This window comes from Pygocentrus nattereri, chromosome 11 (genome assembly GCF_015220715.1).
Source record: "Pygocentrus nattereri isolate fPygNat1 chromosome 11, fPygNat1.pri, whole genome shotgun sequence".
Lineage (NCBI taxonomy): Eukaryota > Metazoa > Chordata > Actinopteri > Characiformes > Serrasalmidae > Pygocentrus > Pygocentrus nattereri.
In genome coordinates this window covers 26,432,690-26,458,716 of record NC_051221.1, presented here as the reverse complement: position 1 = coordinate 26,458,716, position 26,027 = coordinate 26,432,690, and the positions used below count along the sequence as shown (strand labels likewise).

At 39.3% G+C, this 26,027-nt stretch overlaps 1 protein-coding gene across 15 annotated transcripts; it reads right to left on the bottom strand.

Moving 5' to 3' along the window:
• Window positions 1-656: 656 nt before the first annotated feature.
• tpm1 (tropomyosin 1 (alpha)) lies at window positions 657-16,545 on the bottom strand. 15 transcript variants are annotated; one of them, XM_037542414.1, is made up of 10 exons: window positions 16,286-16,545; window positions 15,803-15,928; window positions 15,486-15,611; window positions 10,761-10,894; window positions 9,128-9,245; window positions 8,434-8,504; window positions 7,476-7,551; window positions 6,822-6,884; window positions 6,644-6,713; window positions 662-1,070 (listed from the first exon to the last, which is right to left on the bottom strand). In XM_037542414.1, the coding sequence occupies exons 1-10, from the start codon at window positions 16,397-16,399 to the stop codon at window positions 988-990; spliced, it is 981 nt and encodes a 326-aa protein (XP_037398311.1). In that variant the 5' UTR covers window positions 16,400-16,545; the 3' UTR covers window positions 662-987. The 15 variants fall into 15 exon arrangements, with proteins under 15 accessions (XP_037398306.1, XP_017563815.1, XP_017563812.1 ...); XM_017708319.2 differs by lacking the exons at window positions 662-1,070; window positions 15,803-15,928 and adding exons at window positions 3,018-3,264; window positions 4,866-4,944 and having other exon boundaries at window positions 16,286-16,543; XM_037542409.1 differs by lacking the exons at window positions 7,476-7,551; window positions 15,486-15,611 and adding an exon at window positions 8,116-8,191 and having other exon boundaries at window positions 657-1,070.
• Between the last annotated feature and the right edge of the window lie 9,482 nt (window positions 16,546-26,027).

Sequence of the window (26,027 nt, the reverse complement as noted above, 5' to 3'; positions counted from 1 at the left end):
ACCAAAAAGACAAAAAGGGCTAGGAGACAGAGGTCACTGACTCTTACTACACACAGAGGACAAATACCCGTCTACTGAGGATCCTGAAATTAATTCCAGGCTTTGGAAAAACTGAAATTGTGTGAATTTACTTATATTTATTAGCTTTGTACATTTTAGATATGCTATATTTTAATACATCTACATTTAAAAGGACTTAAAATGAATGAGGCACAACCAAATATGACAATCACATTTTTTCAATTTAAAACGGACATTTTGAACCATACAGGTTTCATCATGGGAAAACAGAAAAACAAAACAAAAAAAATGCATTTGCAAAGATAATGCTGCCTGACATTTTGTACCAAGTATAAGTTGAGAAAAGTAAAATAAATAGACACTTTAGATGGGTCCCTTTCTGGCCAGGGCTACTACTGGCACTTAAGTAAAATATAAACCAAATTAATAATGTATACAGATTTACTAAAAGCTACAAACTGCTAGATGTTTGTCATCACAGTAGCACCAGTGTACATATAGGCAACCTAATCCAATGTACACTTTAAAGGAAACTTTGGATTTAAAAAAAAAAAAAAATATATATATATATATATATATATATATATATATATATATATATATATATATATATATATATATATATATATATATATCTTATTAAAGGAAGATTTAAACTTGGCTTAAGACTCAACCTTGTCCACTATTACAATTATGTGCATAAACTGAGAATTAAGTGCAATTTTGGCCAACTTTGTTATTCTTATGGAAATGACAAAGTGTGTGCATAACCAGAGTAAAACAAACATGTACCAGGATATCACTGTTTAAAAAAAATAAGCAGAAAACTAAATCTTTGTAATAAACGGCACATGTTGTGCAATCTGATAAGTTGTCAGAAAAGAAAAAAAAAAAAAAAAAAAAAAAAAAAAAAAAAAAATCACTCAGAAGTTACAAAATGCAGACATCATTACATGGACAGACGTTTCACATATTATTCAACTCCAATAGAGTCTGTTCCAACATCTGGTTCATATCGAGGTTCTCTTCTTTAGCGTGTGACAGTTTATCTGTTAGAATATCAAGTGTTAGAAGACAACATTAATATCACTAGTGCACATGTATGAGTATACAGCATGCAGTCTTTCAACAAATATACTCCAGTCATGATTTAAGCACTGCCATTCAAATAAAAGTCCTGTTTATCCAAACCACTTAAGACTCAGGTACAGTGACCATGCAAGACAGTGAAGTACCTAAGGCAACTATCTGTCTCTGCTTATAGACATGCTTAAAACTATAGAGTGCAAAAGCCATACTGTAGATTTCAAGACACACTTGTATGCAAAAGACTGCTGTTATCATTAATATTTTAAACTGGATAGTCTTTTTTCAAGATAGCGTTTGTGTAATACACACTGTGTGAGTCATACCATCATAACAAAATCAATTTATTTTCATGAATATAAAATTAAAATTCACACTATTTAGTCCTCATTCAACGCCAGTCTTAAATCATTAGAGAGAAGGCGGTTTTTCTCAAGTTGCTGGTAGAGGTGGTCTGTGCAGTCAGGCAGCAGGTTAGAGAAAAAGAAAGACAGAGAATGAGAAAAACAGAAAGAACAGCTCTAGGACAGGAGGAAGAATAGTTAGTTCATAGTTGATGGACTGTACCTGGCTACTAAGAACAACATTTACAGAATGGAATGAAGTGGAGAAAATGGTTCATGAAAAAGAAACACTATGTGACATGGTCTAGTTTTCTGATAAACACAATAAAAGTAAATGACCTTGCTAAATTCCCCAAAACATGCAACATCCATAAAGATGAAGTAAATACAAATTGCATTATGCAGAACCTGTTCTGTTATCATTGTCTGCAGTCTAATATTCAACTTTACATAGCAACATTCACTCTTAGCAAAAATAAAAGGGTTCTTTATATAACAATAGTGAAACCCTTTTTGGTGCGATATATAAACATTTTTGAAAGCTTCCATAAAGCACTATATATAGGATGTTCTCCACCATATTGAAATTCAATCAGGCAAAAAACTGAGTTCTTTGACTTGGCTTTACTAAAGAACCCTTGAAGAGCCACTTTTTAAAGGGAGCATAAATATATGAATAGGAATTCTATGTCCTCATATGTAAACAATGCCCATTTTACTGTCATTATTTCCTCATAAAATAAAAATCTAGAAGTCAGATTATCTACTTAATTGTCAAGTGGCAAAGCTGCTCTGAAAAAAGGGTAAAACATGTCCTGAATGAGCAACACTGTGCTTGGCAAACATCCATAAGCATACCACACTGTAAAATGGTTTTAAATACAAATTACCCCCAGTGTGTGTTTTCACAAGTATTAAGACAAAATCCATCAAAGTAGCTCCTTGGTATTCACATTCAAGCGCTTGTTATACAAAATCTCTGCTTATTTTGAAGACTGGTTATGGGCAAAATTAAGCTTTTCAGGTGTTGGATGTTCGAGCAATTCCTGGCTGGAGTTTTAACCATTACTGTACATATCAGTTGAGGCCTCATATTTATTCAGGATTAATGATTTGAGACTAAAACGCCAATGCATTTTGCCTGGAGCAAGAAAACTGAAGTATCTTTTAACTGATCTTGCAAATTTTTGAAGTGCTGCTTCATTTGTATTTATTAGTTAATGTCGTGGCTTCACTCTGATCTTTATAACAGACCAACACAGAGGCGCCTCATAGGACTTTGTGGAAAGGTTCAACTAGCACAGACATTTGAATGACAGATAAAAATGAATTTTCCTGTATGTAAATTTTGGAAAACCACACTGTATGAAGGCACTTCCACACTGATATAAACCTTCAAAATTAACTAAACTATAACTCTACACACTACAATTAACACAGGAAGTGAAACAAATAAAATGCATCAGGTGAAAGAAGGGTATCATGATTTTATTATACCCACTCAAAAATAAATAAAAGCACGTAGTAACGAAAAGATGAAATAAAAAGAAAAAAAGGACACAAAAGTGAAGAGAAGATATAGTTTTACATCGAAGGAAGAACGTTTATTTTTACACAATGCAGAAAGAATCAGGGGTTCTGTACAAGAGAGGGGAAAGAAATCAACAGTGATGGATAGGGGCTGACAAAGAAGTGAGGGAGAGGAGGAAGGAGAAAGACAGACAGATGAGGAAAGAAAAAGAGAGAAGGCTGAAGAGAGCAGAATGATGCCGCTCAGCCGGCGGGAGGCGTCTGATGGGTGTAAACAATTTATCTGTGCAGGGAAAAGGAGCAGAGAGAAGGTAAGAGGCCTTATTTGGGGCTGAGAGGACGCACAGCACACACCAGAGTGGGTAAAGGCAAATCAGGAGCCACAATGCCCACTGTAGAGGCATTGCCCAGGGGGGGGTAGAGTCTCACACACAGCTCAAAGCAGTCTCAAATCTCAGATCCTCAGCCCTGAATAATAACTTCCATGTTGTGTTACAGAAACTTAGCAACTGTACAAAATTACACACACACTGGGCCATCTGCCACCATGTGCATGAATCTAATCCATAATGCTGAAGACAGAGCTTATATTACTTTATGGATGATGATCCTGCTCTGCTATAGCCTCAATTTGGGTGCAACCTTCAAAGAGCATGAGATTTGGAAAAAATATAGTCTAATAAACTGCATTGTCAGCCCTGGACAATATTACAGCTGTTATAATATTGTTGATGCAAGTCATGCAATTAAAAGAACCTGTATTGATGGAAAACTGACTTCAGATGATTTTAGCATAAAATCTAAGATGTCTAAGAGACATCACTTCATACATAAACCTTAAATATCTAAGAATCACCATGTTATCTAAACATTGCGCTTTATCAAATATAGCTGCACAGTTGCCCAGCACATTTCAGTGTACACGTTTTTTTAAAACCTTCATCAAAAGCCATACTGTAACAACTTTGTAATTGGGAGTTAACTTTAAAAATGTGCTTACATTCACCTGATGGCACAGAACACAAGTTTAGAATAACAGCTTGAGTACCCTTAATAGCCAAGGAGTGGAGCCAAACACAAAGACACCGGGCTGACTTACCCAACACCACACAGGTCAGTCATAAAGTAGCCTAGTTCACAATATGTCATCTCAATCTCAAATGCGATGGTGAACCAAGCTGCAGGGAGTGAGTTTTCGAAATCAAGGTAGTAGAAGAAGTAAACCATGTTAGTGGCAGAGTAGCTACTGTAATCAGAGAGGGTACACCAGAGACGAAACACACAGGAAGTAACCAAGCATAATCGTCACTGAAACGCTTCCCCTTCAGCACAGTTTCATTTTAGAAAAACTGCTTACACATGCTGTATGTCAGGGTTAACAATGGATTATGCTTGTACATTATCAGATCATTAACTCAAAACACTTTTTTAGAGCTTGGTGCAATTCACTTTCATCCACAAATTAGAAAAGATTACTTTGATGTAAAAGTAATACAGTGGTTATGGGAAACAGTACAACCTGGTAGAAAGTTAACAGCACTACTATACACTGCTTCCACAAAATCTGGCTTCACTGTTCATCTTTACATTTGCTCCAGTGCAGACATATTTACTCAGCATAAATTCAAAGCCTTTGCCACAAAGTGTGCAAAGACAAGAACATGCTAAAGACAATTAACATGACCATTAACAAGTGAACAAGGAGCATGACTACAGGAGCCATCAATCTTGCTGAGTCACAGCGATAGCAGGACATTTTATGAAAGGAGGATGGTGTTGGCCAGACAGAGTCAGAGAGATGTAGTGACGAGTTGGAGGGAGTGTGAGGGGGTGAGGGAGGGGATAGGCAGGCAGAGGCACAAGCAGAGACAGCACATGAATTACATTGAAGTCATGTCGTTGAGAGCGTGGTCTAGCTCCTCGCTGATAGCTTTGTATTTGAGTTTCTGGGCATACAGCTCATCTATTGGGGATGGGGGGGGTGAAGGAAGGAGAGGAAAGGGGAATGGAGGGATATGGCATAAAACAGGTGACAAGGAGGTGGAGAAAAAGGTGAAGCATCCAGTCCAGCAGCGAGACAGGCCCAAAGGAGACAGATCACAGACAGACAGACAAAACAAGAAAAGTAGAAAGAATTAAAAATAAATAAATAAATAAATAAAATCAATAAGAAATTTGAATGAAGTAACAGAAGAATGAGAAAGACAGCAGGCTAAGGGTGGTTGATATGACAAATATATAAGCATCATGAAACAACAATAGTGACCCTTTAAAACCAGCAATGAAAATGGTAATATTGGTCTCCAATATTGGCATCTAATCAGCTACTGGTCAGCTACTATCTCACGGGGCCTGAAAGATCTCGTAATGAGAGAATGCCTAGGGAGAGCCATGAGAAATTTTGAGCTAAATGTGGTGGGGAATGTTGACTCCTCAGGCTGGGAACAAACTAACAAACTAATCTTGACATCAGATGTGTATTATCATTGTGAGATCATGTCTGCCTCCCACAAGACTACTGTTTACTATGTGATTAAGTTCAATATGGCAAAAATATAATATCAATACTTTTAAAAATACTTATTTTTTTCTGACAGTTAAAATGGACCAGTAAAAAAGAACCAGTAAAGGCACATTAAAAATAAATAAATAAAAATACTATCAAATGTACTACTGATTTTTATTCAACATTTCACATACTGTGCTGCACTAAATCTAGTTAAGCGAGACTAGATATGCTCTCTTTGTAATGAAACATGCATCTGCACTGACGATATTCTGATATGTTCAGAAAAGCTTATTGTGATATAATTCATCACAATAACAATTTGACCAGCCCCATTACAGACTCTATAATTGATGTGAAATCTCTCTTCATAATGTATGCTGTTTTTCAGTTTAGAGAAGAATTGATATCTAATGAACTCAGGAAAGCAAAGTGAGAACTTATTACATTAATGAAAACGTGTTAAATTGTGCACCAATACATTAAATCACATTACATTCCTTGAGAGCAGCTAAATATACCTCACCGCAAACATCCATTTCTTCACAGTTCATTCACTGAAAGGTCAGTTGCTCATAGCCTATAACTGGGCAGACAACTTAATGAGGGATTCCTAGGCCTACTCTGCTAACACATGTCCTTTTGATCCATGACTTCATATCACCATAACTGATATGACTCTTGACACAGTGCAAATATTGCACTCAGTCATTGTGCCACTATTATGAAAATGACACTGGATGTATGAATAACCAAATGACAAGGACAAAGAAACCCAATGAATACTGCCTCAATAAATAAGTCTCTATAAAACTCTAGTCAGATAGAGGCACTGTGGATAATCACATACCAAAAAAACACTACATTGTTTGGTTTAGGGTCATAAAAAACTTGACCAAAGTTCCAACAATGACTTTTTTTTTTTCACTAAATAAGGTATAAGTCCATCAGAGAGAAGATAAAGGAACTAAATGAAGGTCAGAGGAATGTTTTTATAAAACAAGAAGGAAAAGTTTAAAATGCATCAGAACTTGAAGAGCAAGGAATGTGGAAGCTTCATATATTTTGTAGCATGAATGAGGGCCTACAGTGAAACAGCACAGCTAAATTAAAATTGTAACTAACGAAAAAAAAAAAAAAAAAAAAAAACTCATACCTTCCAGGTCATCAATGCTCTTCTCAAGCTTGGCTACTGATCTCTCAGCAAACTCAGCACGAGTCTCAGCCTAAAGCAGAAGGACACATTTAGAAAATCTTAAAAATGCAAACATACGTGTAGAGCACAAATACACACCTATGTGTAAAGTCCGCTGATGATCACTATAAAAACTTACCTCCTTCAGTTTGTCGGTGAGGACCTTGATCTCCTCCTCATATTTGTCTTCCTTCTGTGAGTACTGTGGAGGTAAAAGAAGGGCAAAAGTCAGCACCCAGACCAGCACACCCCACTACAAACACTAGCATGAAGGTCATCTGTTGCACCATTTACAACATTTAAAAACAACCAGTACAGAGAAAAATAACTATATGGATCATGTTGGTATGCTTTATCATAAGAAGCTACAAAATGAACAAAAATTCCTTTGAAATGATAATCATTTATTTTAACTACCAATTAAAATTTAACAATTATCAAAAAGGAAACAACATTGTCCATATTGGCACTGGTTAAGCTGATTATGAATTTATGGCAGTGGCTCCTAACCCTGGATCTAGAGCACCCACTCATTTTGAAGTTTTTCTGCTCTAACTCACCTGGTCCAATAAATCAAGCCCTTCATGAATTCAGGTGGGTGTGGTAAAGCAGGAAAAACACTAATGTGCAGGGTAAAGTGTACTCTAGCGCCAGGTATGGGAACCACTGGTTTCTGGATATGGACAGTTTGATGGATGTCATAAAGCAGTTCAAAATAAATATTAAAAAGGTTATCCTGGTTTTGGTCAAAAGGGATGACATGGGGCCTGGGTCACACTGGCAGCACACCTACCTTCTCAGCCTGGGCCTCCAGAGACTTCAGGGTGTTGGTCACAGTTTTCAACTCTTCCTCAAGCTCAGCACATTTGCTAGTGTTTTACATAAAAAGGAGTGGAAAGAAGGAGAGGAGGAGGAGAAGGAGGAAGAGGAAGAGTAGAGGGCATAGCAAGAGGGAGAAGATGAAGGGGATAGGAGATTCAGTGTAGAATGAGAGAGAAAGAACAGGCAAAAGACAAGGGGACAAGTAAGGAAAAGGGAAAAAAACAAATAAAACAAACCCCAAAATGAAGCAAAAACAAAGCAGGAATGTTCCACAGTGAGTAGACTAAACAGATAATGTAGAAGATGCTGCACTTCATTATTTATTCATGCATGGTGGAAAATGTTTTCAGTGTGGAGCATTCAGCTTGCAGCATTCCTGCTAGGTTAGACGTCCAATCAAATAAGGCTTAGGAAAATGAGAGCCTAAATGAATGAATGAATGAATGAATGAATGAATGAATGAATGAATAAATAAATCGGGAGGAAAAAAAGCAAAGGAAAATGAAGCAGAGCAGACTGAAAGCAGGAATGAACACTACATGTTGAGAAGCCCTAGCGTGCTGAGGAGGTTAGTTTGTATAAACCTAACGAAGAGTGTTAGTGTGCAGTACCTGTCCTTCTGCTGCTTTTAATGACTTAAAGGTTTGGTCCAATCGTTTGAGCTCGTCCTGTAATCCCTGCACACGTCTGTTAGTGCATGTGTACAGCACAAGGTCATTCCATACAGGGAACACATGCAAGTTAACGGTGCATGCAAAAAAAAGAGGAAGCATTAGGTAATTGCAATAAAAACAGTTGGAAACCTCCAGATTCATAGAGAGCCAGGATGTGTCTGGCTACATGGTGCAAATCTAGGCACACATGCGTGTTACATAGCATGTCAGTGAGGTAGTGTGGGCCAAGTGTGGAGCAGCAGCGGGGTGGCTCACCTCTCTGACAGCTCAGCACGCTCCTCTGTACGCTCCAGCTCACCCTCAACAATCACCAGCTTACGGGCCACCTGCACACACATACCAGACAGGATTTAGAGTGTGCATATAGTACAGCGCACACAAGCTCCCTGGACAAAAAATTAGTAGCATGCATTATTTCTTTTCTAATTGTCGGTTAGGCATCCAATTACTACAGATAATAATTACAGCAGTCTTTTAAGATCCATTTTAGTTCTCTTTTCCAATCTTTGTGCTTCATGTCTGAGCAGAACAACATTGACATTCCAACATTCCAAGATGACAACTGTAGCGTATCCGTGTGTGACTGACATGTGAAATGATGGAACAGTGGGACAGTTAAATACACCCAGAGTAGAAGTAATTTGTTATATTCCACTGTAATGCTAATCAAGGTAGATATATTCCCAATTTCTACATTGTACAAATTTGGATGTACTGGCATCAGATGATAAATGTATAAAAGAGTAGTATAAAAATAACAGATGTTTATAAAAATATCAGATGTTGGCATCAGTACACATTTCCCCCATTGGTGCATTGGTGCAGCTAGACGTGAGAGGAGGAAGTATGTTCTTCACAAAATGATGACAGTCTAGATTTAAGTCACAGGTTAAGTCTAAAGATGTGGTCTGTGATTGGCATGAAGCAGTTGGTCAGTTGAAGAACTCACTTCCTCATATTTGCGGTCAGCTTCCTCAGCAATGTGTTTGGCCTCTTTGAGCTGAATCTCCTGCAGTTCCATCTTCTCCTCATCCTTCAAGGCCCTGTTCTCAATGACCTTCATGCCTCTATAGGGGAAAAAGTAGAAGGGATGAGACGCAAGAAAATAGAGTAGGAGGGATACACACAAGTTCAGAGAACGATTAAGGGCTGATCAGTTTCTAGCATCAGTGTAAATCAACCAGCACACTGTTTGCAGAATATTTTCTGACTATATTTTCAGTACGATATACTGACTATTTTCTTTTCAACTTTATCTGTAGAATATGAAGCAAACAGTTAATTATCACAGACAGTTTAGAACTATTCCTTTAAAGGTACCTGTCTACTAGCACTCAAGAGCTACATTTACATACACTTAGCCTGTTATAACTAGACCATGCCATTTGAAAATGTCAGCTGTTAACTGCCTGAACAGAAGAAAATCTGTGATGTATTAGTAGCTGAAATCAGGTCTCTGCACAGAGCGGCTGTGTACTATGGTGCAGAGCCTGGCTGCACAGAGGGGCTGTGTGTGAGTCAAACAAAGAAAGGGAAACACAGCCTTGTGGCCCTGTGAATCGCTGTTTATTCAAAGCCGTGGTGCCACTACGCAAACAGCTCACGTCTGTTGTTTAGGCCAGCAAGTGGCATCACCAGAGCCATGACTTAAAGCTTCCAGTCATAATGTCCTGGAGGTTCTATATTTAAAAAGGGGAAGTTATTTAAAGTAATGTAACTATGGCTCCATCCTTTTTGAAATAAAAAAAAAATTAAAAAAAAAAAAGAGTTTTTCACATAAACAAACATTTCTTTTGACAATGTATGTGCAAGCAAATATATTAATTAATTGTCATACTGGTTAACAGCTATTAAAATCTACCCTCAACATACGAACAAGCACTCTTTTTACAAGGCACCAGCTGTACTATGCAGGCTAGGAAGTGGAGGCATGTTGTCACCTAGAAACACAACAGCAGACTCTGTGCACAGTAACCACAGTGATAGAGTGCAGGAGAAAGGGGGAGGGGTGTACAGCGTGCAATAGATCTGTTTAACTTCAGTTCTACAGTCTCTCATGGCCTACAGCACTTCCTGCTTTACAAATCTGATTTGGACTGTTCAATACTAAAATGACAAATTACATAGCATTGAACTAACCACTGTATTTAGTAATTAGCACAAACTCTGGGCATGTTATTTTTAATGACCTCATACCATTAATTTTTCTCACATTTCATTTAGTTTACTTCACCCTTTGAGGTCCTCATATATTTGTGTAGTCGTTTAAATTAAACTGGCTTTTTTGTTACTGCATCTTTAGGACTCATTTACATAAAATGTAAATAAGCTTTGTTCTTAATGACTGCCACTGTATTGTGTCCCATTCAAAAAGCTGTTTTTGCTGAAACACTTCTATGACTTCAGAGTGAGTAGGCAGGTCTGAACTGCTATAAGCTAAACAGGTGGATCTATGTAAATGTGGTGGTTTTGATGTTGTCGTAAAAAACAAGCAATTGAAAACATTTTTGCAGATTAGTCTCCATGTACTGACTAAAAATATAGGCCCTTTAAAAATTGCTCTACTATCTTTCTATATTCACCTCTCACTCTCGTCAGCAGCCTTCTCGGCTTCCTCCAGCTTCTGAAGGGCAGTGGCCAGACGCTCTTGAGCACGATCCAACTCCTCCTCAACCAGCTGGATACGTCTGTTAAGAGAGGCTACATCACCCTCAGCCTAGGTGAGACCAGCAGAAGATGAAGAAGAAATGAGATGAGGAATGGATGAAGAGCCATACAGAGACATGCACCATCCCTCTCAACATACAAACAAAAAGACATGTGTCCGCAGAATGCTGATCATTACCCGTGAACATAAGGAACTTGAGGAACCTTTCTTAACAGGCCACTTTCTTAACAGGCCACTTAGGCACATTATGGCCCACTGAAGCAGATAGATCCTTCCCCCTGAGATCCTCCCTACACTCCCATGAATCTACTGGAAATAGCATTAATGAATGTGAGAGTGCTGGGATCATTACTAGTACTCTGGGAGAGCTCTAATGAGTAATGGGAGAGACTCTCCATGGGCTGAAATGATCAAGTCTGTCAACAGCCAAACTACATGGACTGAACAATTACATCCCATAATCATACTGCTCCTACCAAACTTGGTATTAAATATCAACATGTCAGAAGACCTTTTATGCTTTATGAAAGTAGAAAACAGTTATAATTTCCACAAAACCTCTACAAACTCCTTGCAACAGCTTCCATACACTAAGCAAAAAGGGTTCTATATAGTACTTTAAAAGGGTTCTATGATTTGTAACAATCCATTTTTTAAAGGAGTTCTTTAAAGAACCATATGCAACTGTTTTTTGTTCATCATAGAGGAGAAACATTTCATTGGAAAAGTTGTTTGAGTGTTTTACATAAATACATTGCCTTTACTAAATGATCATACATAGCACAGAACCAGACAGAGAATGTAGTCTAATATTTCATTACTTCTAAGAATATCCAAGGTTTTGGAGTGAAGGGATGTTCAACTGAACACATACTTATGTCTGGTTACAACCTAACTGCATGTGGGCGGATACTACACAGTAGTCTTGTGTAGCCAGCAACAGCCCTTCAGAATATTAAGCCGGTGGAGAGAGAGACGCCTCACTGGAGGGAATTACGTAAAGGCAAAGTGCATCAATGAAGCTACTAGGAAGTTGAAAGCAACATACATAAACAGATCTTGACTGTATGTCTGCTCTTGGTTTCAGGCCTTCATCTTTCCACTCACGTGCTAGCTTCAACCTACACTCAGTGTTACAGCACAGAGCTTACCCATAATTACCAACGCAGCTAAAGAAAGCTTGAAATTGTTTCCTGTCTGTCTTGAGCTGCAGCTCTTGGACGATTTTTTTCTACTACATGCATCAACGCAACCTGCCCTTATAAGGCAATATCGTTAGTTAACAAGAGGGACTTCCACAGAGCGAGTATCAGCCGCACTTAATGAACTAAATGAACAGAATCTCTTTTTTAAGCCAGCAACAAGTCAAACACTGTAGCAGAGTATTATTCATTTCCTCATGTTTTTATGTGTAGATTTATCTGTAAATGAGATCACTGTGTGCCTCTACGACTTCTGTCACTTTAAGGAACAAGAATAGTCTCGCTTTCGTTATTTGTTATTCAGTCGGTTCTATGTCGATAATTGCATGTTTATGTTTTGTGCGCGACTTTAAGAATCAGAGGCGTTTCTGTAAACCAGACGTGCCTATTTAAAGGCGCACAACAGACCAATAGCAAAGCTATACGTTGCAATACGTTAACAAGTGCCTGTATCCAACACCGCCTGACTCCAGTAATTTCATAATTAGCCTATTTCTAGTGGTGGGCGGAAATTACGAGCATACACAACAGACATAACAGAGAGAGAGATCGATCGATCGATCACGTTAGTGCTGCATATCACTCACTCCTCTCAGCCTCTCTTTCACAGAAGGACCTTCTTAAACCTGCTCCGCGGTCTAAACTGAGTCTATCAGGACTCGCCCTGTCTACACTGCAGCGCCGAGCGTCGACATGGAGCAGACAGGCTTACACTTCACAGCAGCATCTCTGTTTGCCGTGCTTACTGTTTCTCTGACTTTCCTCTCCACATCCAGCTCCCTCTGCAGCTTCTCCGTTCTCTCTTCAGCACCGTCCGCCTGCTCTTGCAGTAGCTTGATTTTCCGTTTCACTGCTTCCAACGAGGTTAATCCCGCCATCTTTACAACTAATGACTAAAAACGGCTGTTTCACTGCTTCCAGGTAAAGGAGACCAGAGCGCAGAGCCGCTCTGCACAACACGCCGCCCTCTTCACTGCTGCGCTCTTCACGCAGCGGCGGCGGCTGCCCTGCCCACACCGGAAGTAACCATGTTCTCGCGGCCAAGCCCTGAACGCGACGTCGCGGTGTTGTGACGATGACGTGTGAAAATACAAGACAACAGCGCCAGTTTGTGTGAGTTAGACGGTCTGGTTATGATTAATGGTACATCTTTCAGTCCGTGTCTCATTCTGATGTGCTAACCCAGTGGTTCCCACTGTCAGTCCTCCACTCTGCATATATTCCCCGCTATTTTAAAGGGAATGTCCACACATTTTTTTCAAACGTTCTGCATTATTATACTGTTAATATGCAAACTTGATCTCCAGAGAAGTTTGATGTGAAATGTTTCGTTCTGGAGAAACTTACAGAATCGGAATTGTTTACAGCGGTTGTGATAGTAACCAGATATCTAAAGACTTTTAACGCCTCTGAAAGCTCCCTCACAGAATAAGCTTTACATGAATATACTGTCTGATGCTTAAGGTATTGTTTTGCCACCATTTCATGGGAAGGTTTGGCCTAAAACGTAATTTTAAAAACACATTAACGGCAGACAGGTACACGCAGGGCCTTGTTACAGCAAGATAGTCCCCCAATCAAAAAATTTTTTTTTCAGATTTACCACTATTTTCCATCACATATAAAAGAACAGAAGGCGTGTAGCTTTAGCTTCCCTGGTCATTTTTATAGCAAATAAAATGACTGGCGTATGTATGTGACCCGAGTCAATGAGCTTCTCTACAGTGTAGAGTTTCACATCAAACCACTGTCTGAGACCTTGTTTACAGCTCAGTGATTATGTAGAAAAGTTGAACAATCGGTGTTTTTTTTTCTTTAACAAACCTGAACGAGGAGCCTGTTGATTAATGGCGTGCCATGCTAGTGGATGCGCTCACGGTAGTGTACTATTTTGTCATACTGTTTAGTATGGAGCCCCTCCACTAACCCCACCCCAAAGTTTAGGTTCCACGCCCACCATACTGTTCACACCTGCATCAGTCAGTGAGTGATGAGTATTCTCTCACATGCTCAATCTGGAGCCCTTTCCTGCAGTGGTGACTGAAGAAAATGCCAGGAATGCCGGGCGGCGCAGGTCTTTGGTTTTCTAAATGAATATACAGCACACTCTGCTGGCTGAATGAAAAAATGAGCCCAAAGCTCTGCCTCACATTAAACCGACCAGCAACTTCGAGCTGGCATCGTCTGACTACGTATCGCTACGTCTCTATTAGTCACCAGTACGAGGTACATCAGGCAAGAGGTACGAAGGAGCTCTCTTTTACTGGCTCACACTGAACTCTTCCTGAATTTCAATTTATTAACCACTGGAACGCAGACAGTTGCAATTCTTCTATTACACCAGGAGGCGGCGCACTGAGCACTAAGCGCCAGTGGAGGGTATAAGAGACATAAAAATGAGAGAAAAAAACAACACCCTAGTTTAGTACTGGCTAATTATTATACTGTGAAATAAAGACATTTTAATCCCACATGTCTATTTATTATCATATCACCCAAACCTTTATGATATGCGTGTTTAAAGTTGTACATGTGAAGTCTAAAAGTAAAGCAGATGAGGATTTTCCTGTGTGTAGTCTATACAGACATATCCCATGTTACAAAGACAGTGAATATTAAAGGTTCAGCTTCCCCTCATCCATTTGAATTAACAATGTGCATCTCTCACCAGAGGCCCTGTTTGGTCTGAGTTCATACTTTTAGATGATGCAAATATAGAAAAGGCTGTTGAATGAAAACTGAATGAAACCAGTATTTGGACAAAAACTGCAGTGTTATTTACTATTGTACACCAGATTATAACTGTGTTGAAGGTTTAGATATGCCTTAGGAATGAATGGCTGGAAGAAAACATGAAATCTTCTGAGACCTTGCTCACGATCTCAAGGGGCACGGCCCAAGGAAGAGAGCTGCGTCTTTACCATATAAAGCACTAGGCTAATTTTAACAGCCCGGCTGCTCTTTCTCAGCCTTCCAGTAGCCTCGGCTACACGTCCCGCAAATTCCAGCCCTACCGAGTGTAGTATTTTCTTTCAAGAAGGCTTCTCCATGACTGACCTGATACTTTATGCCTGAACAGATATTTTATGTCTGACCTGCTTCCCTGCGGATGACCAGCTACTCTATATCTGACACGCTTCTCCATGTCTGACCAGCTGTAGGACACTGATAATATAATGGGCCTCTCAGAGCTCCTTATGTTCACTGATACAGGGTACATGAAGGTGACATCAAAGGTGCGCAAACACAACACAGACCTGAGGGAAAGGACACGCTGTTTATGCGGTTACTTATCTATTTTCATAATGTTTACATTTCAGTAAGCACAGCTGTCGTTTCACACAGGTCAGCTCAGAAACAAAGGGTGTGACCGAGAGAAAAGTGTTGTGTGGAAGCAGTGGGCAGCCAGAAGACGCTTGGCCTCCATCCATACTCACGTCTGTGGCTTTCTTCTCAGCCAGCTCCAGTTTCTCCTGGGCGTCTTTAAGAGCTTCAGAGTACTTGTCCAGCTCATCCTCGGTGGCCTTCAGCTTCTTCTGCAGGGCTACCAAGTCGTCCTCGAGCTGAGCGTGTTTTTGGTGCAGTTTGTGTTTGTTTGATTGTTTTCCACAGCGGTGAATAGCAGGGAAGCGCAGTGCGTGACATGGCGCGAAGGAAAGACAGATAGACAGACAGACATATATACAGACAGAGAAAGAGAGGGAAAGAGGGAAGAAAAAGTTAGGAGAGACTGGGAAAGACACACACGAAATACCTTAGTGGCGACCTCCTCTGCGGTCAGCAACTTTTCCTCGGCCTGCTGGAACTCCTCAAACACTTTATCGCGCTCATCCTCGGTTATGCGCAATTTCTTTTCCAACTCTCTTAACTCTTCCTCCAGCTACACATGCATGCAAACGACATTTTCATCAACATGACACAAGCACTCACAGTAAAAAGCACATCTAGCGTTTTCAGTGACTGGATTTTAAAAGGCGCTTTAGCCCCCCATCATAAAGAGAGTCTAAGTGTGTTAGGAGGCTACCGTAAGCAGTGGAACAGGCTTACTCTCTTCACATCAACACTGGAAGTTAGGCTAGTAAAACAGCACCCAAACACCAAGTTAGCACACCATCTTCCATCTTCTGCCACTATAAATCCACTCAGACAGGGTAATCCGTTCACTCGGAGGTACCGATAAGGCACCAACATGCACGCTTCCATTTTATTCTCTCTATGGAAAACTTAAATCCCCGACCTGTTTGCTCCTGTCCTCCGCTGCCTTCTTATCTCCCTCAGCCTGCTCAGCTCTGTCCAAGGCGTTCTCCTTGTCGAGCTTGAGCATCTGCATCTTCTTCTTGATGGCATCCATGGCTGGTTATTGGTTTGGCTGCACACACACACTAAACAGTTCCAGGGAAAATAAAGTGAAAAGAGCGAGCTGACGGCCGGCGCTGAGCTCAGAGCGTGTGGGCCAGACTGAACGCTGAGCTGGAGTGCAAGCGGTCCTCTCCGTGTGCCCTGTCAAATATGTACTTTGACGGGGGGGGCGCCGAATTCCTCACGACATTCAATACTTTTTTGGAAACGGCCTCTGTGGGCTCCTGCTGCATGCTCCGGCTTTTTTTATGGATCTGAGTGGCGATTCGCTGCCGCCAGACATTTGACCGTTCATATGACTATATATGGGATGTGATGGGTAAGAAGAAGGCAAAGCGAGCCCCCCTCACCGCGCTCCTATTTCCAACGCTGTGAACGGTACAGCGCTGTGGAGATGAAGAGAAAAGAAAAGGCTGCACAGAAGTAGCGGAGAAAGTTTCCGCTTCAGGCAGATTTTCGCTCAAAAACAGCAGGAACGCTCAGTCGAGTGAGACTGTAATGGCCACAGGGCGTGTGTTTGTGTCTAGAAGTTCGTACCTGGCCTGTCTGTAAGCCAAGGTTTCGGATGATGTTGGTAGGTTTACTGTGATTTATTTCACTATCGCATCTCTTTCTGACATAGAGCAACGGCGGCGACACGAGGCACCGGGCGCGCCAGGAGGCGCCCACAATGCGCATTGTTGAAATTTCGCATAGAAGTCCACGTCTACCTCCAGGGAAGCGTTGGGTTAGCGGGGGTCAGCAGCTCACAGTGATGAGGGGGAGATGGCGACAGAGCAGCATCTGAGGCTCTTGTTACAGTCTTCATAGTCCCAGCTGCGTTTAACACTGATATCACATGAGCTCATGAGGAACCTCAAGTGCTCACAGGCTTGGTCTGAGTTTGAGCCAATACTAAGGCAAAAAAGGGTTTTACACTTTCACCAGACCGCGGAGTGCTAAGTCTTAGGAAATGCGTCTGTATGCTCAGCCATTTTTCTCAGCTGCTCTTGGAGTGCAAAGTCTTCTTTACACTCTTTGAGGCACAGATCCCACCAACGGTTTTTGTTTTCCTTCAGTCCTCGTTCAGTCATCTTTAAGGATACTACGCTGGGTATTTTTAGGTTTGCCTGCTCTTTCTGACACCTGCTCAAGTCTGTAAATTTCCTCCAAGACACTCTTGCCAAACGACCAAGGTCACACATAATGAGATAATCTCTTAAAACAATCCCAGTCTTAAACATGAATTCTTTGACATCTTTTAGCTAAACCTCAGTCTTGAATGTTTATATACTACGGGTCACACCAGTAGGTGGTTTTTGCCTGTGTTTTTATGCCAAACCTCAATCTTGTCAGCTGTTTAATGTTATCAGTGGGAAGTTCTGGTTCTGGGTGTGAACAGTACTACAAGTGGTTTTAATCCTGCAGGACTGATACAGTTTATCAGATGACTATCACCTTATATTAGAGGAGTCCAGGGTGTTGAGAGCAGGATAAGATAACACTGACCTGTGTCGCTCTCTAGCTCAGCCTTGTCCTGTATTGTAAAGCCATTAGTTTGTCATCACCTGCTGTTATGGGGTGATTTTTGAAGTGTAAATAAATTACCACTAGTGTTATTTCTGGAAAAAATATATTTTTTTTGTTAAAATTGAAAGCAGCATTATTGAGCAGAGACGAAAGCAGAATTTACACAATGGGGTGGTCAGAAAAGACCCTGTGAATTTATCAGGGAAAAAAATAAACCAGCGTTTAACAATATTGTTCTTTGTGTAAGTTAAACTGTGTTTGATTTACTTAATATGATTATAAAAAAAGAATCAACACATTAAAGTATAAGGTAACATTATGAGTAAACTGTCTGGCTGGTTGACAAGGTGGCTATGTTTAGCACGGACACATTGAACATGTACCTATTTTGATGGGGTTCTATAAAACGGTTCATTTTATTTTTGTTTTATTTTTACTGCAGAAAAGCATCTGTAATATTGTGATCCATGTCATATTATCCACACAGAGCATGACAACAAAACAAGAGTACTGTCCCATATCGATGAAGATTTGAACTGTTTTGCTGATATATGAATCCAGTGTTTGCAGCCTCATGGAGACCAGTGTAAAAGTTTATCACAGTGAGCTGTACTGATTATTGAGTGCTATGTGATCAGCTGTCCTGATCGTCTGAAGGATTCTGTGGTTGGTATTTCATTCCTGAAGCTGTGAAAATTTTGAATTAAATTAATGTTATGTGGAGAGCCTCACTTACAGCTCGGTGTCTAAACTATTAACTAGCAGGCATTACTGGCTCTGAGGTCAACTTTATCCAGATGATTGTATTTAATAATACCTAATTTAATATGATGTCTTACAATAAATAACTACAAAATAAGATTAGCTAGTAAGCTTGTCTTGGCTGTTGACGGTTAATGTGATAAACCAGTCAGATTAAACAAGACTGACCTGTGCTAACATTTGTGATTAAAACATGTGCAAAGATAAACGTGAATGCACTAATACACATGACAGTTTTTGCATTGTTTTATTAAAGTTTGCTGAAAAGCGTCATGTACAAGACAAAGAGTCCTCCTCAGCATATAGCATTGGTTTGACTAGCTCCAGTGTTAGCTTTAGCATTAGCTTATCTGAAGAGATAGCTTCTGTCACTAAAACCTCCACATTATTAAACGTAAAAAGAGGCCATGACTGAATGATTTGATGTTTTAATTAATGTAAACGTGGTTTCTATAACCCATTTCGTCCTGCTGCATTAAACTGGCCTACATATAAATGTTATATTTGATAATTTACCATTCACTGATTATAAATATATAAATACACAACTCAGCTAGTTTGTGCTTTTATAGTCCTACACAATCTCAATTTGTGCTTGTACAAATCAGTCATTCAGAATCTAATGCACTATAGTCAAATCTCACTGTTCCATTTTCTTCCCTACATTACACACACAATACAAAGTGCAATGAGTCTCCTATGTGTCTCCCCTCTTGATGTGGATTGTATGTGTTTGTGTGTCCATGTGTTTCAGAGAGAAAGGTAAAGGTAGGACAGAGGGATTAGTCTAAACCCTCTGTGCGAGGTCAGAGCTCACTGCGAGTGGGATATTAGAATGTTTGGGTGCTCCTAGAGGGCAGACCACATGCAAAATAATAACCCTCAGTTGAAGTAAGCGCAGCTGATTTCATTCAGTGACTTTTGTGTCTCCTTTGTAAACGTGTTTTTGAAGGCACATGTGGTTTGAAGGTTGAGAGTTCACTGAAGCTTCTACTGAACTTTTCAACATCTTGTGAAAATGTTACTCTCACATACAGATTGTTTTCTTAAATTTTCTTCACACTGGGGCATCTACTTGCATGGCATTGGCCTGACATAACAGACAGAGACCAAAAGTACATTTTAGATTTGGTATGATTTGCAGATCTTGCAGAAGTGCCTGATGTCTTAATCATGTGTCATCATAACATTTCCAAATCCATTGCTGACATAAAAGATCCAAACAGTATGATTTACAAACAGTAAAAAAAAAGAGAGAGGTAAAAAGTTTGTGTATCCTCTTGTATACATTAGCACACGGCACATATTGAGATGTGATTTTGAAATTGCAAGTCCATTTTTCACGATTATCTTGTTTACGTTTATATATTTACATAAATTCCCCTCACTGTGTGAAAATGTGACAATGTAAACAGAATTTAATGGTTTTTTTAAGATGTGCTGTTCACAATAGCTGTTCTGTACTGCAGCATACTAGATTCGAAATGAGACAGTGAACATGAATTTGAAGTGTAGAATATCAGCACTTTTTTAAGGTATTCACATCTATATTGGATTAACCATTATTGGATTATATTGGATTATTGGATTAACCATTGGATTAAACATTAACCATATTGGATTGACCAATCACAAGGCCATAGTTCACACAACCTTAAATCAAACTGGCAGGCTTAAAAATGATATTGTGTGCTTGACTGCAAATGATCTGCAGTTGACAATTTGCTGAAGTCTGTGAACTACAGACATCACCAGGAGCTGTGAATCTTCTCTGATGATGCTATAATATTGCCAGTTCTAGTTCCTGCTTGTTTTAAGGGCTTTTGCCTTCAGACTTATATTCAGTAAATGGAAAGCACAGTAAAGGTCAGGTATCATCTGATTAACTTAGTGAGCCAAGAACATACATTTTTTAGATCTCAGAAACTCCATAGTTGCTTTTGGGTCATTACTCTATTGCAAAAGTAGGGTCTCAGCAGTTAAGGTGTTTCTGTACACTTTCAAATTCTGTGCTGTCAGAGTTTTTCCTAAGTGATAGCTCTTTGTGTACAGTTTGTACTTTGGGCTGGGTTATTGTTTATCAGTGTGCCGATCTAGTCAGGGCCCCCTTCATTTGGAGCACTTCCGGTGACTCTTCATGGCTAGAAAGAATGAGGCTAAGTCCTGTTTGAAAAATATGTTTATCTGAGATTGCTGGCCCTTGGGACTGCTGCAGTGGAACGCTCCCTGTCTCTCCCAGACATGAGAGGAAGTGCATTCCCAGCAAAACCCAACAGTGAAAATGGTTTAAAACGCTCTCCTGTCTACTCTGTGGACCTTTAAATGAGGAATGCAGAATAAGATCTGAAATGTAAACACATTCAGCACAGACAATCACTATACACTATGGTTCAAAAGTTTGGAACCATTTATCATTACTGCTAAAAGAGTTTTTAGATATTTTATTCAGATTTTGGGAACAACAACAACTTTCCAAATTAAAGTTATAATGATATATTTGTAGTATTTTTTCACAGGTGAAATTAAATGATCTGTCTTGAGATTCAACTATTCAAATGTTAAGCATTCTGGGTATTAATTTAATTTTAAATATACTGTCAATAATAGCATCTTTCAAAGTCATTATGGAATTATCTACAACTCTGTTAATCATTCTGACATCCTAAAATATCTGAATTTTGTTCCTGAATTTTATTAAAAATTAACTTGTACTGGTCAGGTTGTGATAGAATCCTTTTATATACAGTTTTATGCAAAAGTTTGAACACCGCTGATCAACTGCAGTTTTGTTTTGAATATAAGTTCACAGATTCTCTACAAGGAACAAATATGAATATTTTGCTAAATGTAGGGAAAAATAAGACATAAAATACAAAAAAAGTGTAACAACTTTTGTACATGACACATTTTATGCTTTTCCAATCTCAAATTCAGCAAAAACAAAGTTGTGTGTGCACACAAAAGTTTGTCCTCTGAAGATTTGTTAACTTATTTTCATATAGAAAATCAAAAAATGTTATTCTACCAGGCGTGAACTTTTGCACATGACTGCACATCTCCAACAAAAATTGTTGTTATGGAGAACATTCTCATGATATTATGAAAAACAGTGATTGCAAACTGTGAAGTGGTTGCGTATTCTCTGAGCAGGATTCATATAAGCACTGCAACAAAATCAATAAACGTAAGCAGTATGAGTAGACATGACTAACAATGAACTGATGATACCACAGCATCCCAGCAATGTGTAAGTAAAATGATACACTCGTCTTAGAACTGGCAGCTGTACAAGAAAAGCTTCTATGGTGCATCTGAATCTTTCTGAGACTGATTCCTGATAATACACATAAGAAGGAGATGGGGAGTTGTTGGGCTGCTAGTATCTGCTGAGAACGTCCCACAGAGGACAGCAGCAAGAGCAGACCTGCTTACAGTCCAAAGCCACAAGCAGTCACAACAGATCTGAGCAAAGATCCTACACAACATGCCCAACTGAACCAAGGTCACTGAGAAGACACAGGTGCTATTTTTATTTTACAACAGGAATGTTTTTTTTTTAGTCCACATGGGAGGAAGTCTAACCCCAAACTTAACCTCAATTACATCCCTCCTGCCTTGCATATAACCATCACTGTCACTCAAAATCCAGCTGAACCCCCATTTTAGAACAATATTCACATCAAAACACTCCAAGCCTCCCTGTTGGGGTGTAAATAGTCAAGATCTGAGACTGAATGTGTACTACCATCTGAGGAGGCTTGTGGCACTGGAGCAGATATACATATAGAGAAAGAGAGAGAGAGAGAGAGAGAGAGTGTCAGGAACCGTGCAGCCTCAGTCTGGGGAATAGCCAGCACCATGCTGGGACATATTCATTTAGCCAAGCAAATGGCAGAGGCAGTGGGGTTAGGGGTGGGGACTGCAACTTGACTCTGCTGTAAAAGTGGGCCCCCAAATGTCTTCTTGAGTGTAACACACACATGCATCATACAGTACGTAAAAGTAACTATCCAGGAAATACACCTGGGATATTCTGATAAGATCCCAGCTGTGCTACTATAATGAGCCATTTCATATAAAAAACACAGTTTATTAAAATAATAAATTGAACTCTACAAGACAGTCATATTACTGTTCTTTCACATTATGGAAAAGCTCTTACACTTTTGAAAGGTTTTTCATGTCTCAATTACTAAATTTGTTGTGCATTGTGGAGAATGATTGTTCTATTATTATGCTAATGAAATTACATTGTGGTGTTTGTAAATGATCAGCACCAGCAACTCACTCCAGGAACCTCCTGCCTCTCAGGCCTAGCGTTGTTAACATTTGTGTAATAATAATTGTGTAACAACATGACTATATCATCATTTTCTTCATTCAGATTTGTTCAAAATATTATGAGAAAACAATCATGAATCTAGTATTATGAACTCAAATCAAATCAGGAGCTGAGTGTCATTACAACCTTACTATACAAGTGACCAAGGACAAGGGAAATTTAGGAGCTTCACTAGTCAACATTCCTTTGTTTTTACATCAGTTATCACTGATCTGTAGAAATGTTTTAAGTTCTTCAATGTAGAGTACACTATAAAAAGCAGCTCATCAGATCTACCTTAAAAAAAACATCATGTGAACTAGTTTTATTCAACCTAAATAAATGCTTTGAACGAACAATTCTTTCAATGTTTTTAAGTTGAATAAAACCAGTTTAATTGCTTTCTACCACATTGTCATTTAGAGGTAGATCAGATGAACCACTTTTTACAGTGTAAATGGTCTTATTAACTTGGTTTTATGAATTTTAGCTATAGATTCTTGCTACTGCAACATGGCTACCATTTACAAAATGCACACCAATACCATGATGGTTGCGACACTTAGGAAACTTACATTTTAAAATGTAATTCTGAATCTTGATTTTTTTAACAGGCACAAATGTTTATACTTCTAACTAAAAAACAAAACAGATCCTACAGTAAATTGTTACATGTAAAGGTAAAGATATACAATTGAAAAGGTGGTTCTTCAAGGGTTCCTTAGTAAGGAAAATGGTTCTATAAAGAACCAGGAACAATCAAAGTACCCTTTGCATTTATAAAGGGTAAAAATATTTCCTCCTCTGCTTATAAACACAAATATCACACTAATTGAAAGCTTAGGGTTTCACTTTCAACCGAACTGTGCTTGTTCTGATGTAAGGAATAATTAAACAATAAATAAGAAGAGTAGTTTCAAGGCTTGCCATGGTGACCTAAAATGGTTAAACTAGCATTTTCATATTGAACTCCAGTATGAGTTCTTATATGACCACTATTTTTGTGCAGTACCATATTCTGGCTTTAATACTGATGGGCCATATTGTCCTTCTCTGGTACTAGCTGACAGGAAATACCAGTCAAAGTAATTTCACACATTGTACTCAGCAGAGATTTCTGGCTTTCACCAAAGCAAAATGAGATAGGCCTGCTGCGGTTTATGTACACACTATATCTGTGCATGCATTCTGTGACTATTACTATTACCCTGATAGGCACTTGGCGAATGCCAGTTGTGCCCTGCTGATCTTCTCCTAATGTTCGTGAAGCCCTGGGATAAAGGGACTACATGTTTAGACTGGTGGTGCCTATTAAAGAGCTGACTAGAATTCCTGCACTGCAAGCTGTTTGCAATGAGAGATCCGGGCTGATGGAGATGGTCTCTTAGCACAGGCCCAGAGGGAAATGCCTGGCAGGCGGGTGAGTATATGAGCCTGAGAGGCAGCTCATTTCTACTCTACACCCAACATCTGCATTTATTTCAGTTCAGCACGGAGGGCATAAAGGAGGGGCTGGCTCTAGCCTTTTGAGGGGCCCTAAGTAGGATTTTTGGGGGCTCATCTTGCTAGCTGCTGTATTGCAAATTTATTTGATAACTCATAACAATGACTTACACAAGATATCCAAATTATTAAAGCGATAAGCAACGAGAGACTGTGCGTTACTTCCTTTTTTCATGGCAGTAACAGTCTCATGTGATAAAATGCACAATTTATCAGACAATAATTTTAATTCTTATTAATAATAACAATTATTCTGCCAAGAAATGTAGTTCCTGTAGAGTATGGAATCGTTGCCAAGCAACCATGAACCGCTGCATGAGGTCATCCGGTCTCCCATCACTGTATACTGCAGACGTTTCATGATTTAATTTATTTGCTGTAGAACAACAAACATATGATGAGACATAGCTGTTCAATGCAAAACATTAGCATTTCCAAACTTTCATAGCACACTTTTTAGGTAAGCCGTTTGGGATTCGGCCTAGGTTTGACGCTACTTCTGACTGAAACACAGACACTTGCAGCGTGTCAATCATTCAAGTGACATGTTTAGTATACTAAACTGGTTTGTATACTACCATTTTTGGGTTAATCTGAAAGTAAGTGCTTTGATTCAAGGCTGTGATGTTGATGATGCTAGCTATATTTTAGCCTGACAGAGCAGCCTAGTTCTAGTTAAAAACAAGTGCCTCAGGTTAAACAAAAAATGGGTTCTTAACTTACTTCATCAATAAACTTTACTATACTTTTTTTATATATTTAACAGCACAAGGGTTTTTTCCTTGCCATGGCATAGTAATACAGAGTTCAGTTGTTGTGAGGCGGTCATAAGTGTACTTGTGGATGTATTGTGGACTTCAGATTTAAGGACCAGAACTATTTGTTTTACAAATAAATTTATGCAAATATATGTATAATATATATAAATATATAAATTTATAACTGACCTTTGTGTGTTGCTGATAACTGGCTGCTTGTGTGGGGTGCTAATCAGGTACAGTTTAATAAGGTTTGATCTGGGCGTCTGTCCCAACATGCAGTGCTTGTTGCTTCCACAGCTAACCTTAATGCTGCCAGTATTGACAGTGTAACTGTTTATTGTTGTCTCACAGCCTGAGACAGCAGTCTGGGTCAGACTTTGACTCCTCCCTCCCTTCTGACTGAAACGCCTCTGTTCATGACTTCAGTTAAACATGGCAGGATATTATAGCGTCTGAAGAGAAGAGGCATGACCAGGAAACATCACTTGTGCAGTGGTTGTGTATCAGCATCACATGCACAAACCGAATGCTTGGTGGATAGCCCCAGAACTAGAGGAGCAAATTGTGGGAACAAAATCTACTGGACTCCAACTGATGGTAAACATAAACACACCCCATTAAACATGCTGGCATAAAACACACCGACACAAACAGCTAGAAAACACATTCCTTTTGCAATACGTAAGAAAACCAAGGTATTTACTTTCTAGTATGACAGGCAGTTATCAGGGTTCATGGTATGCAAATCTACAGTACACTAACTT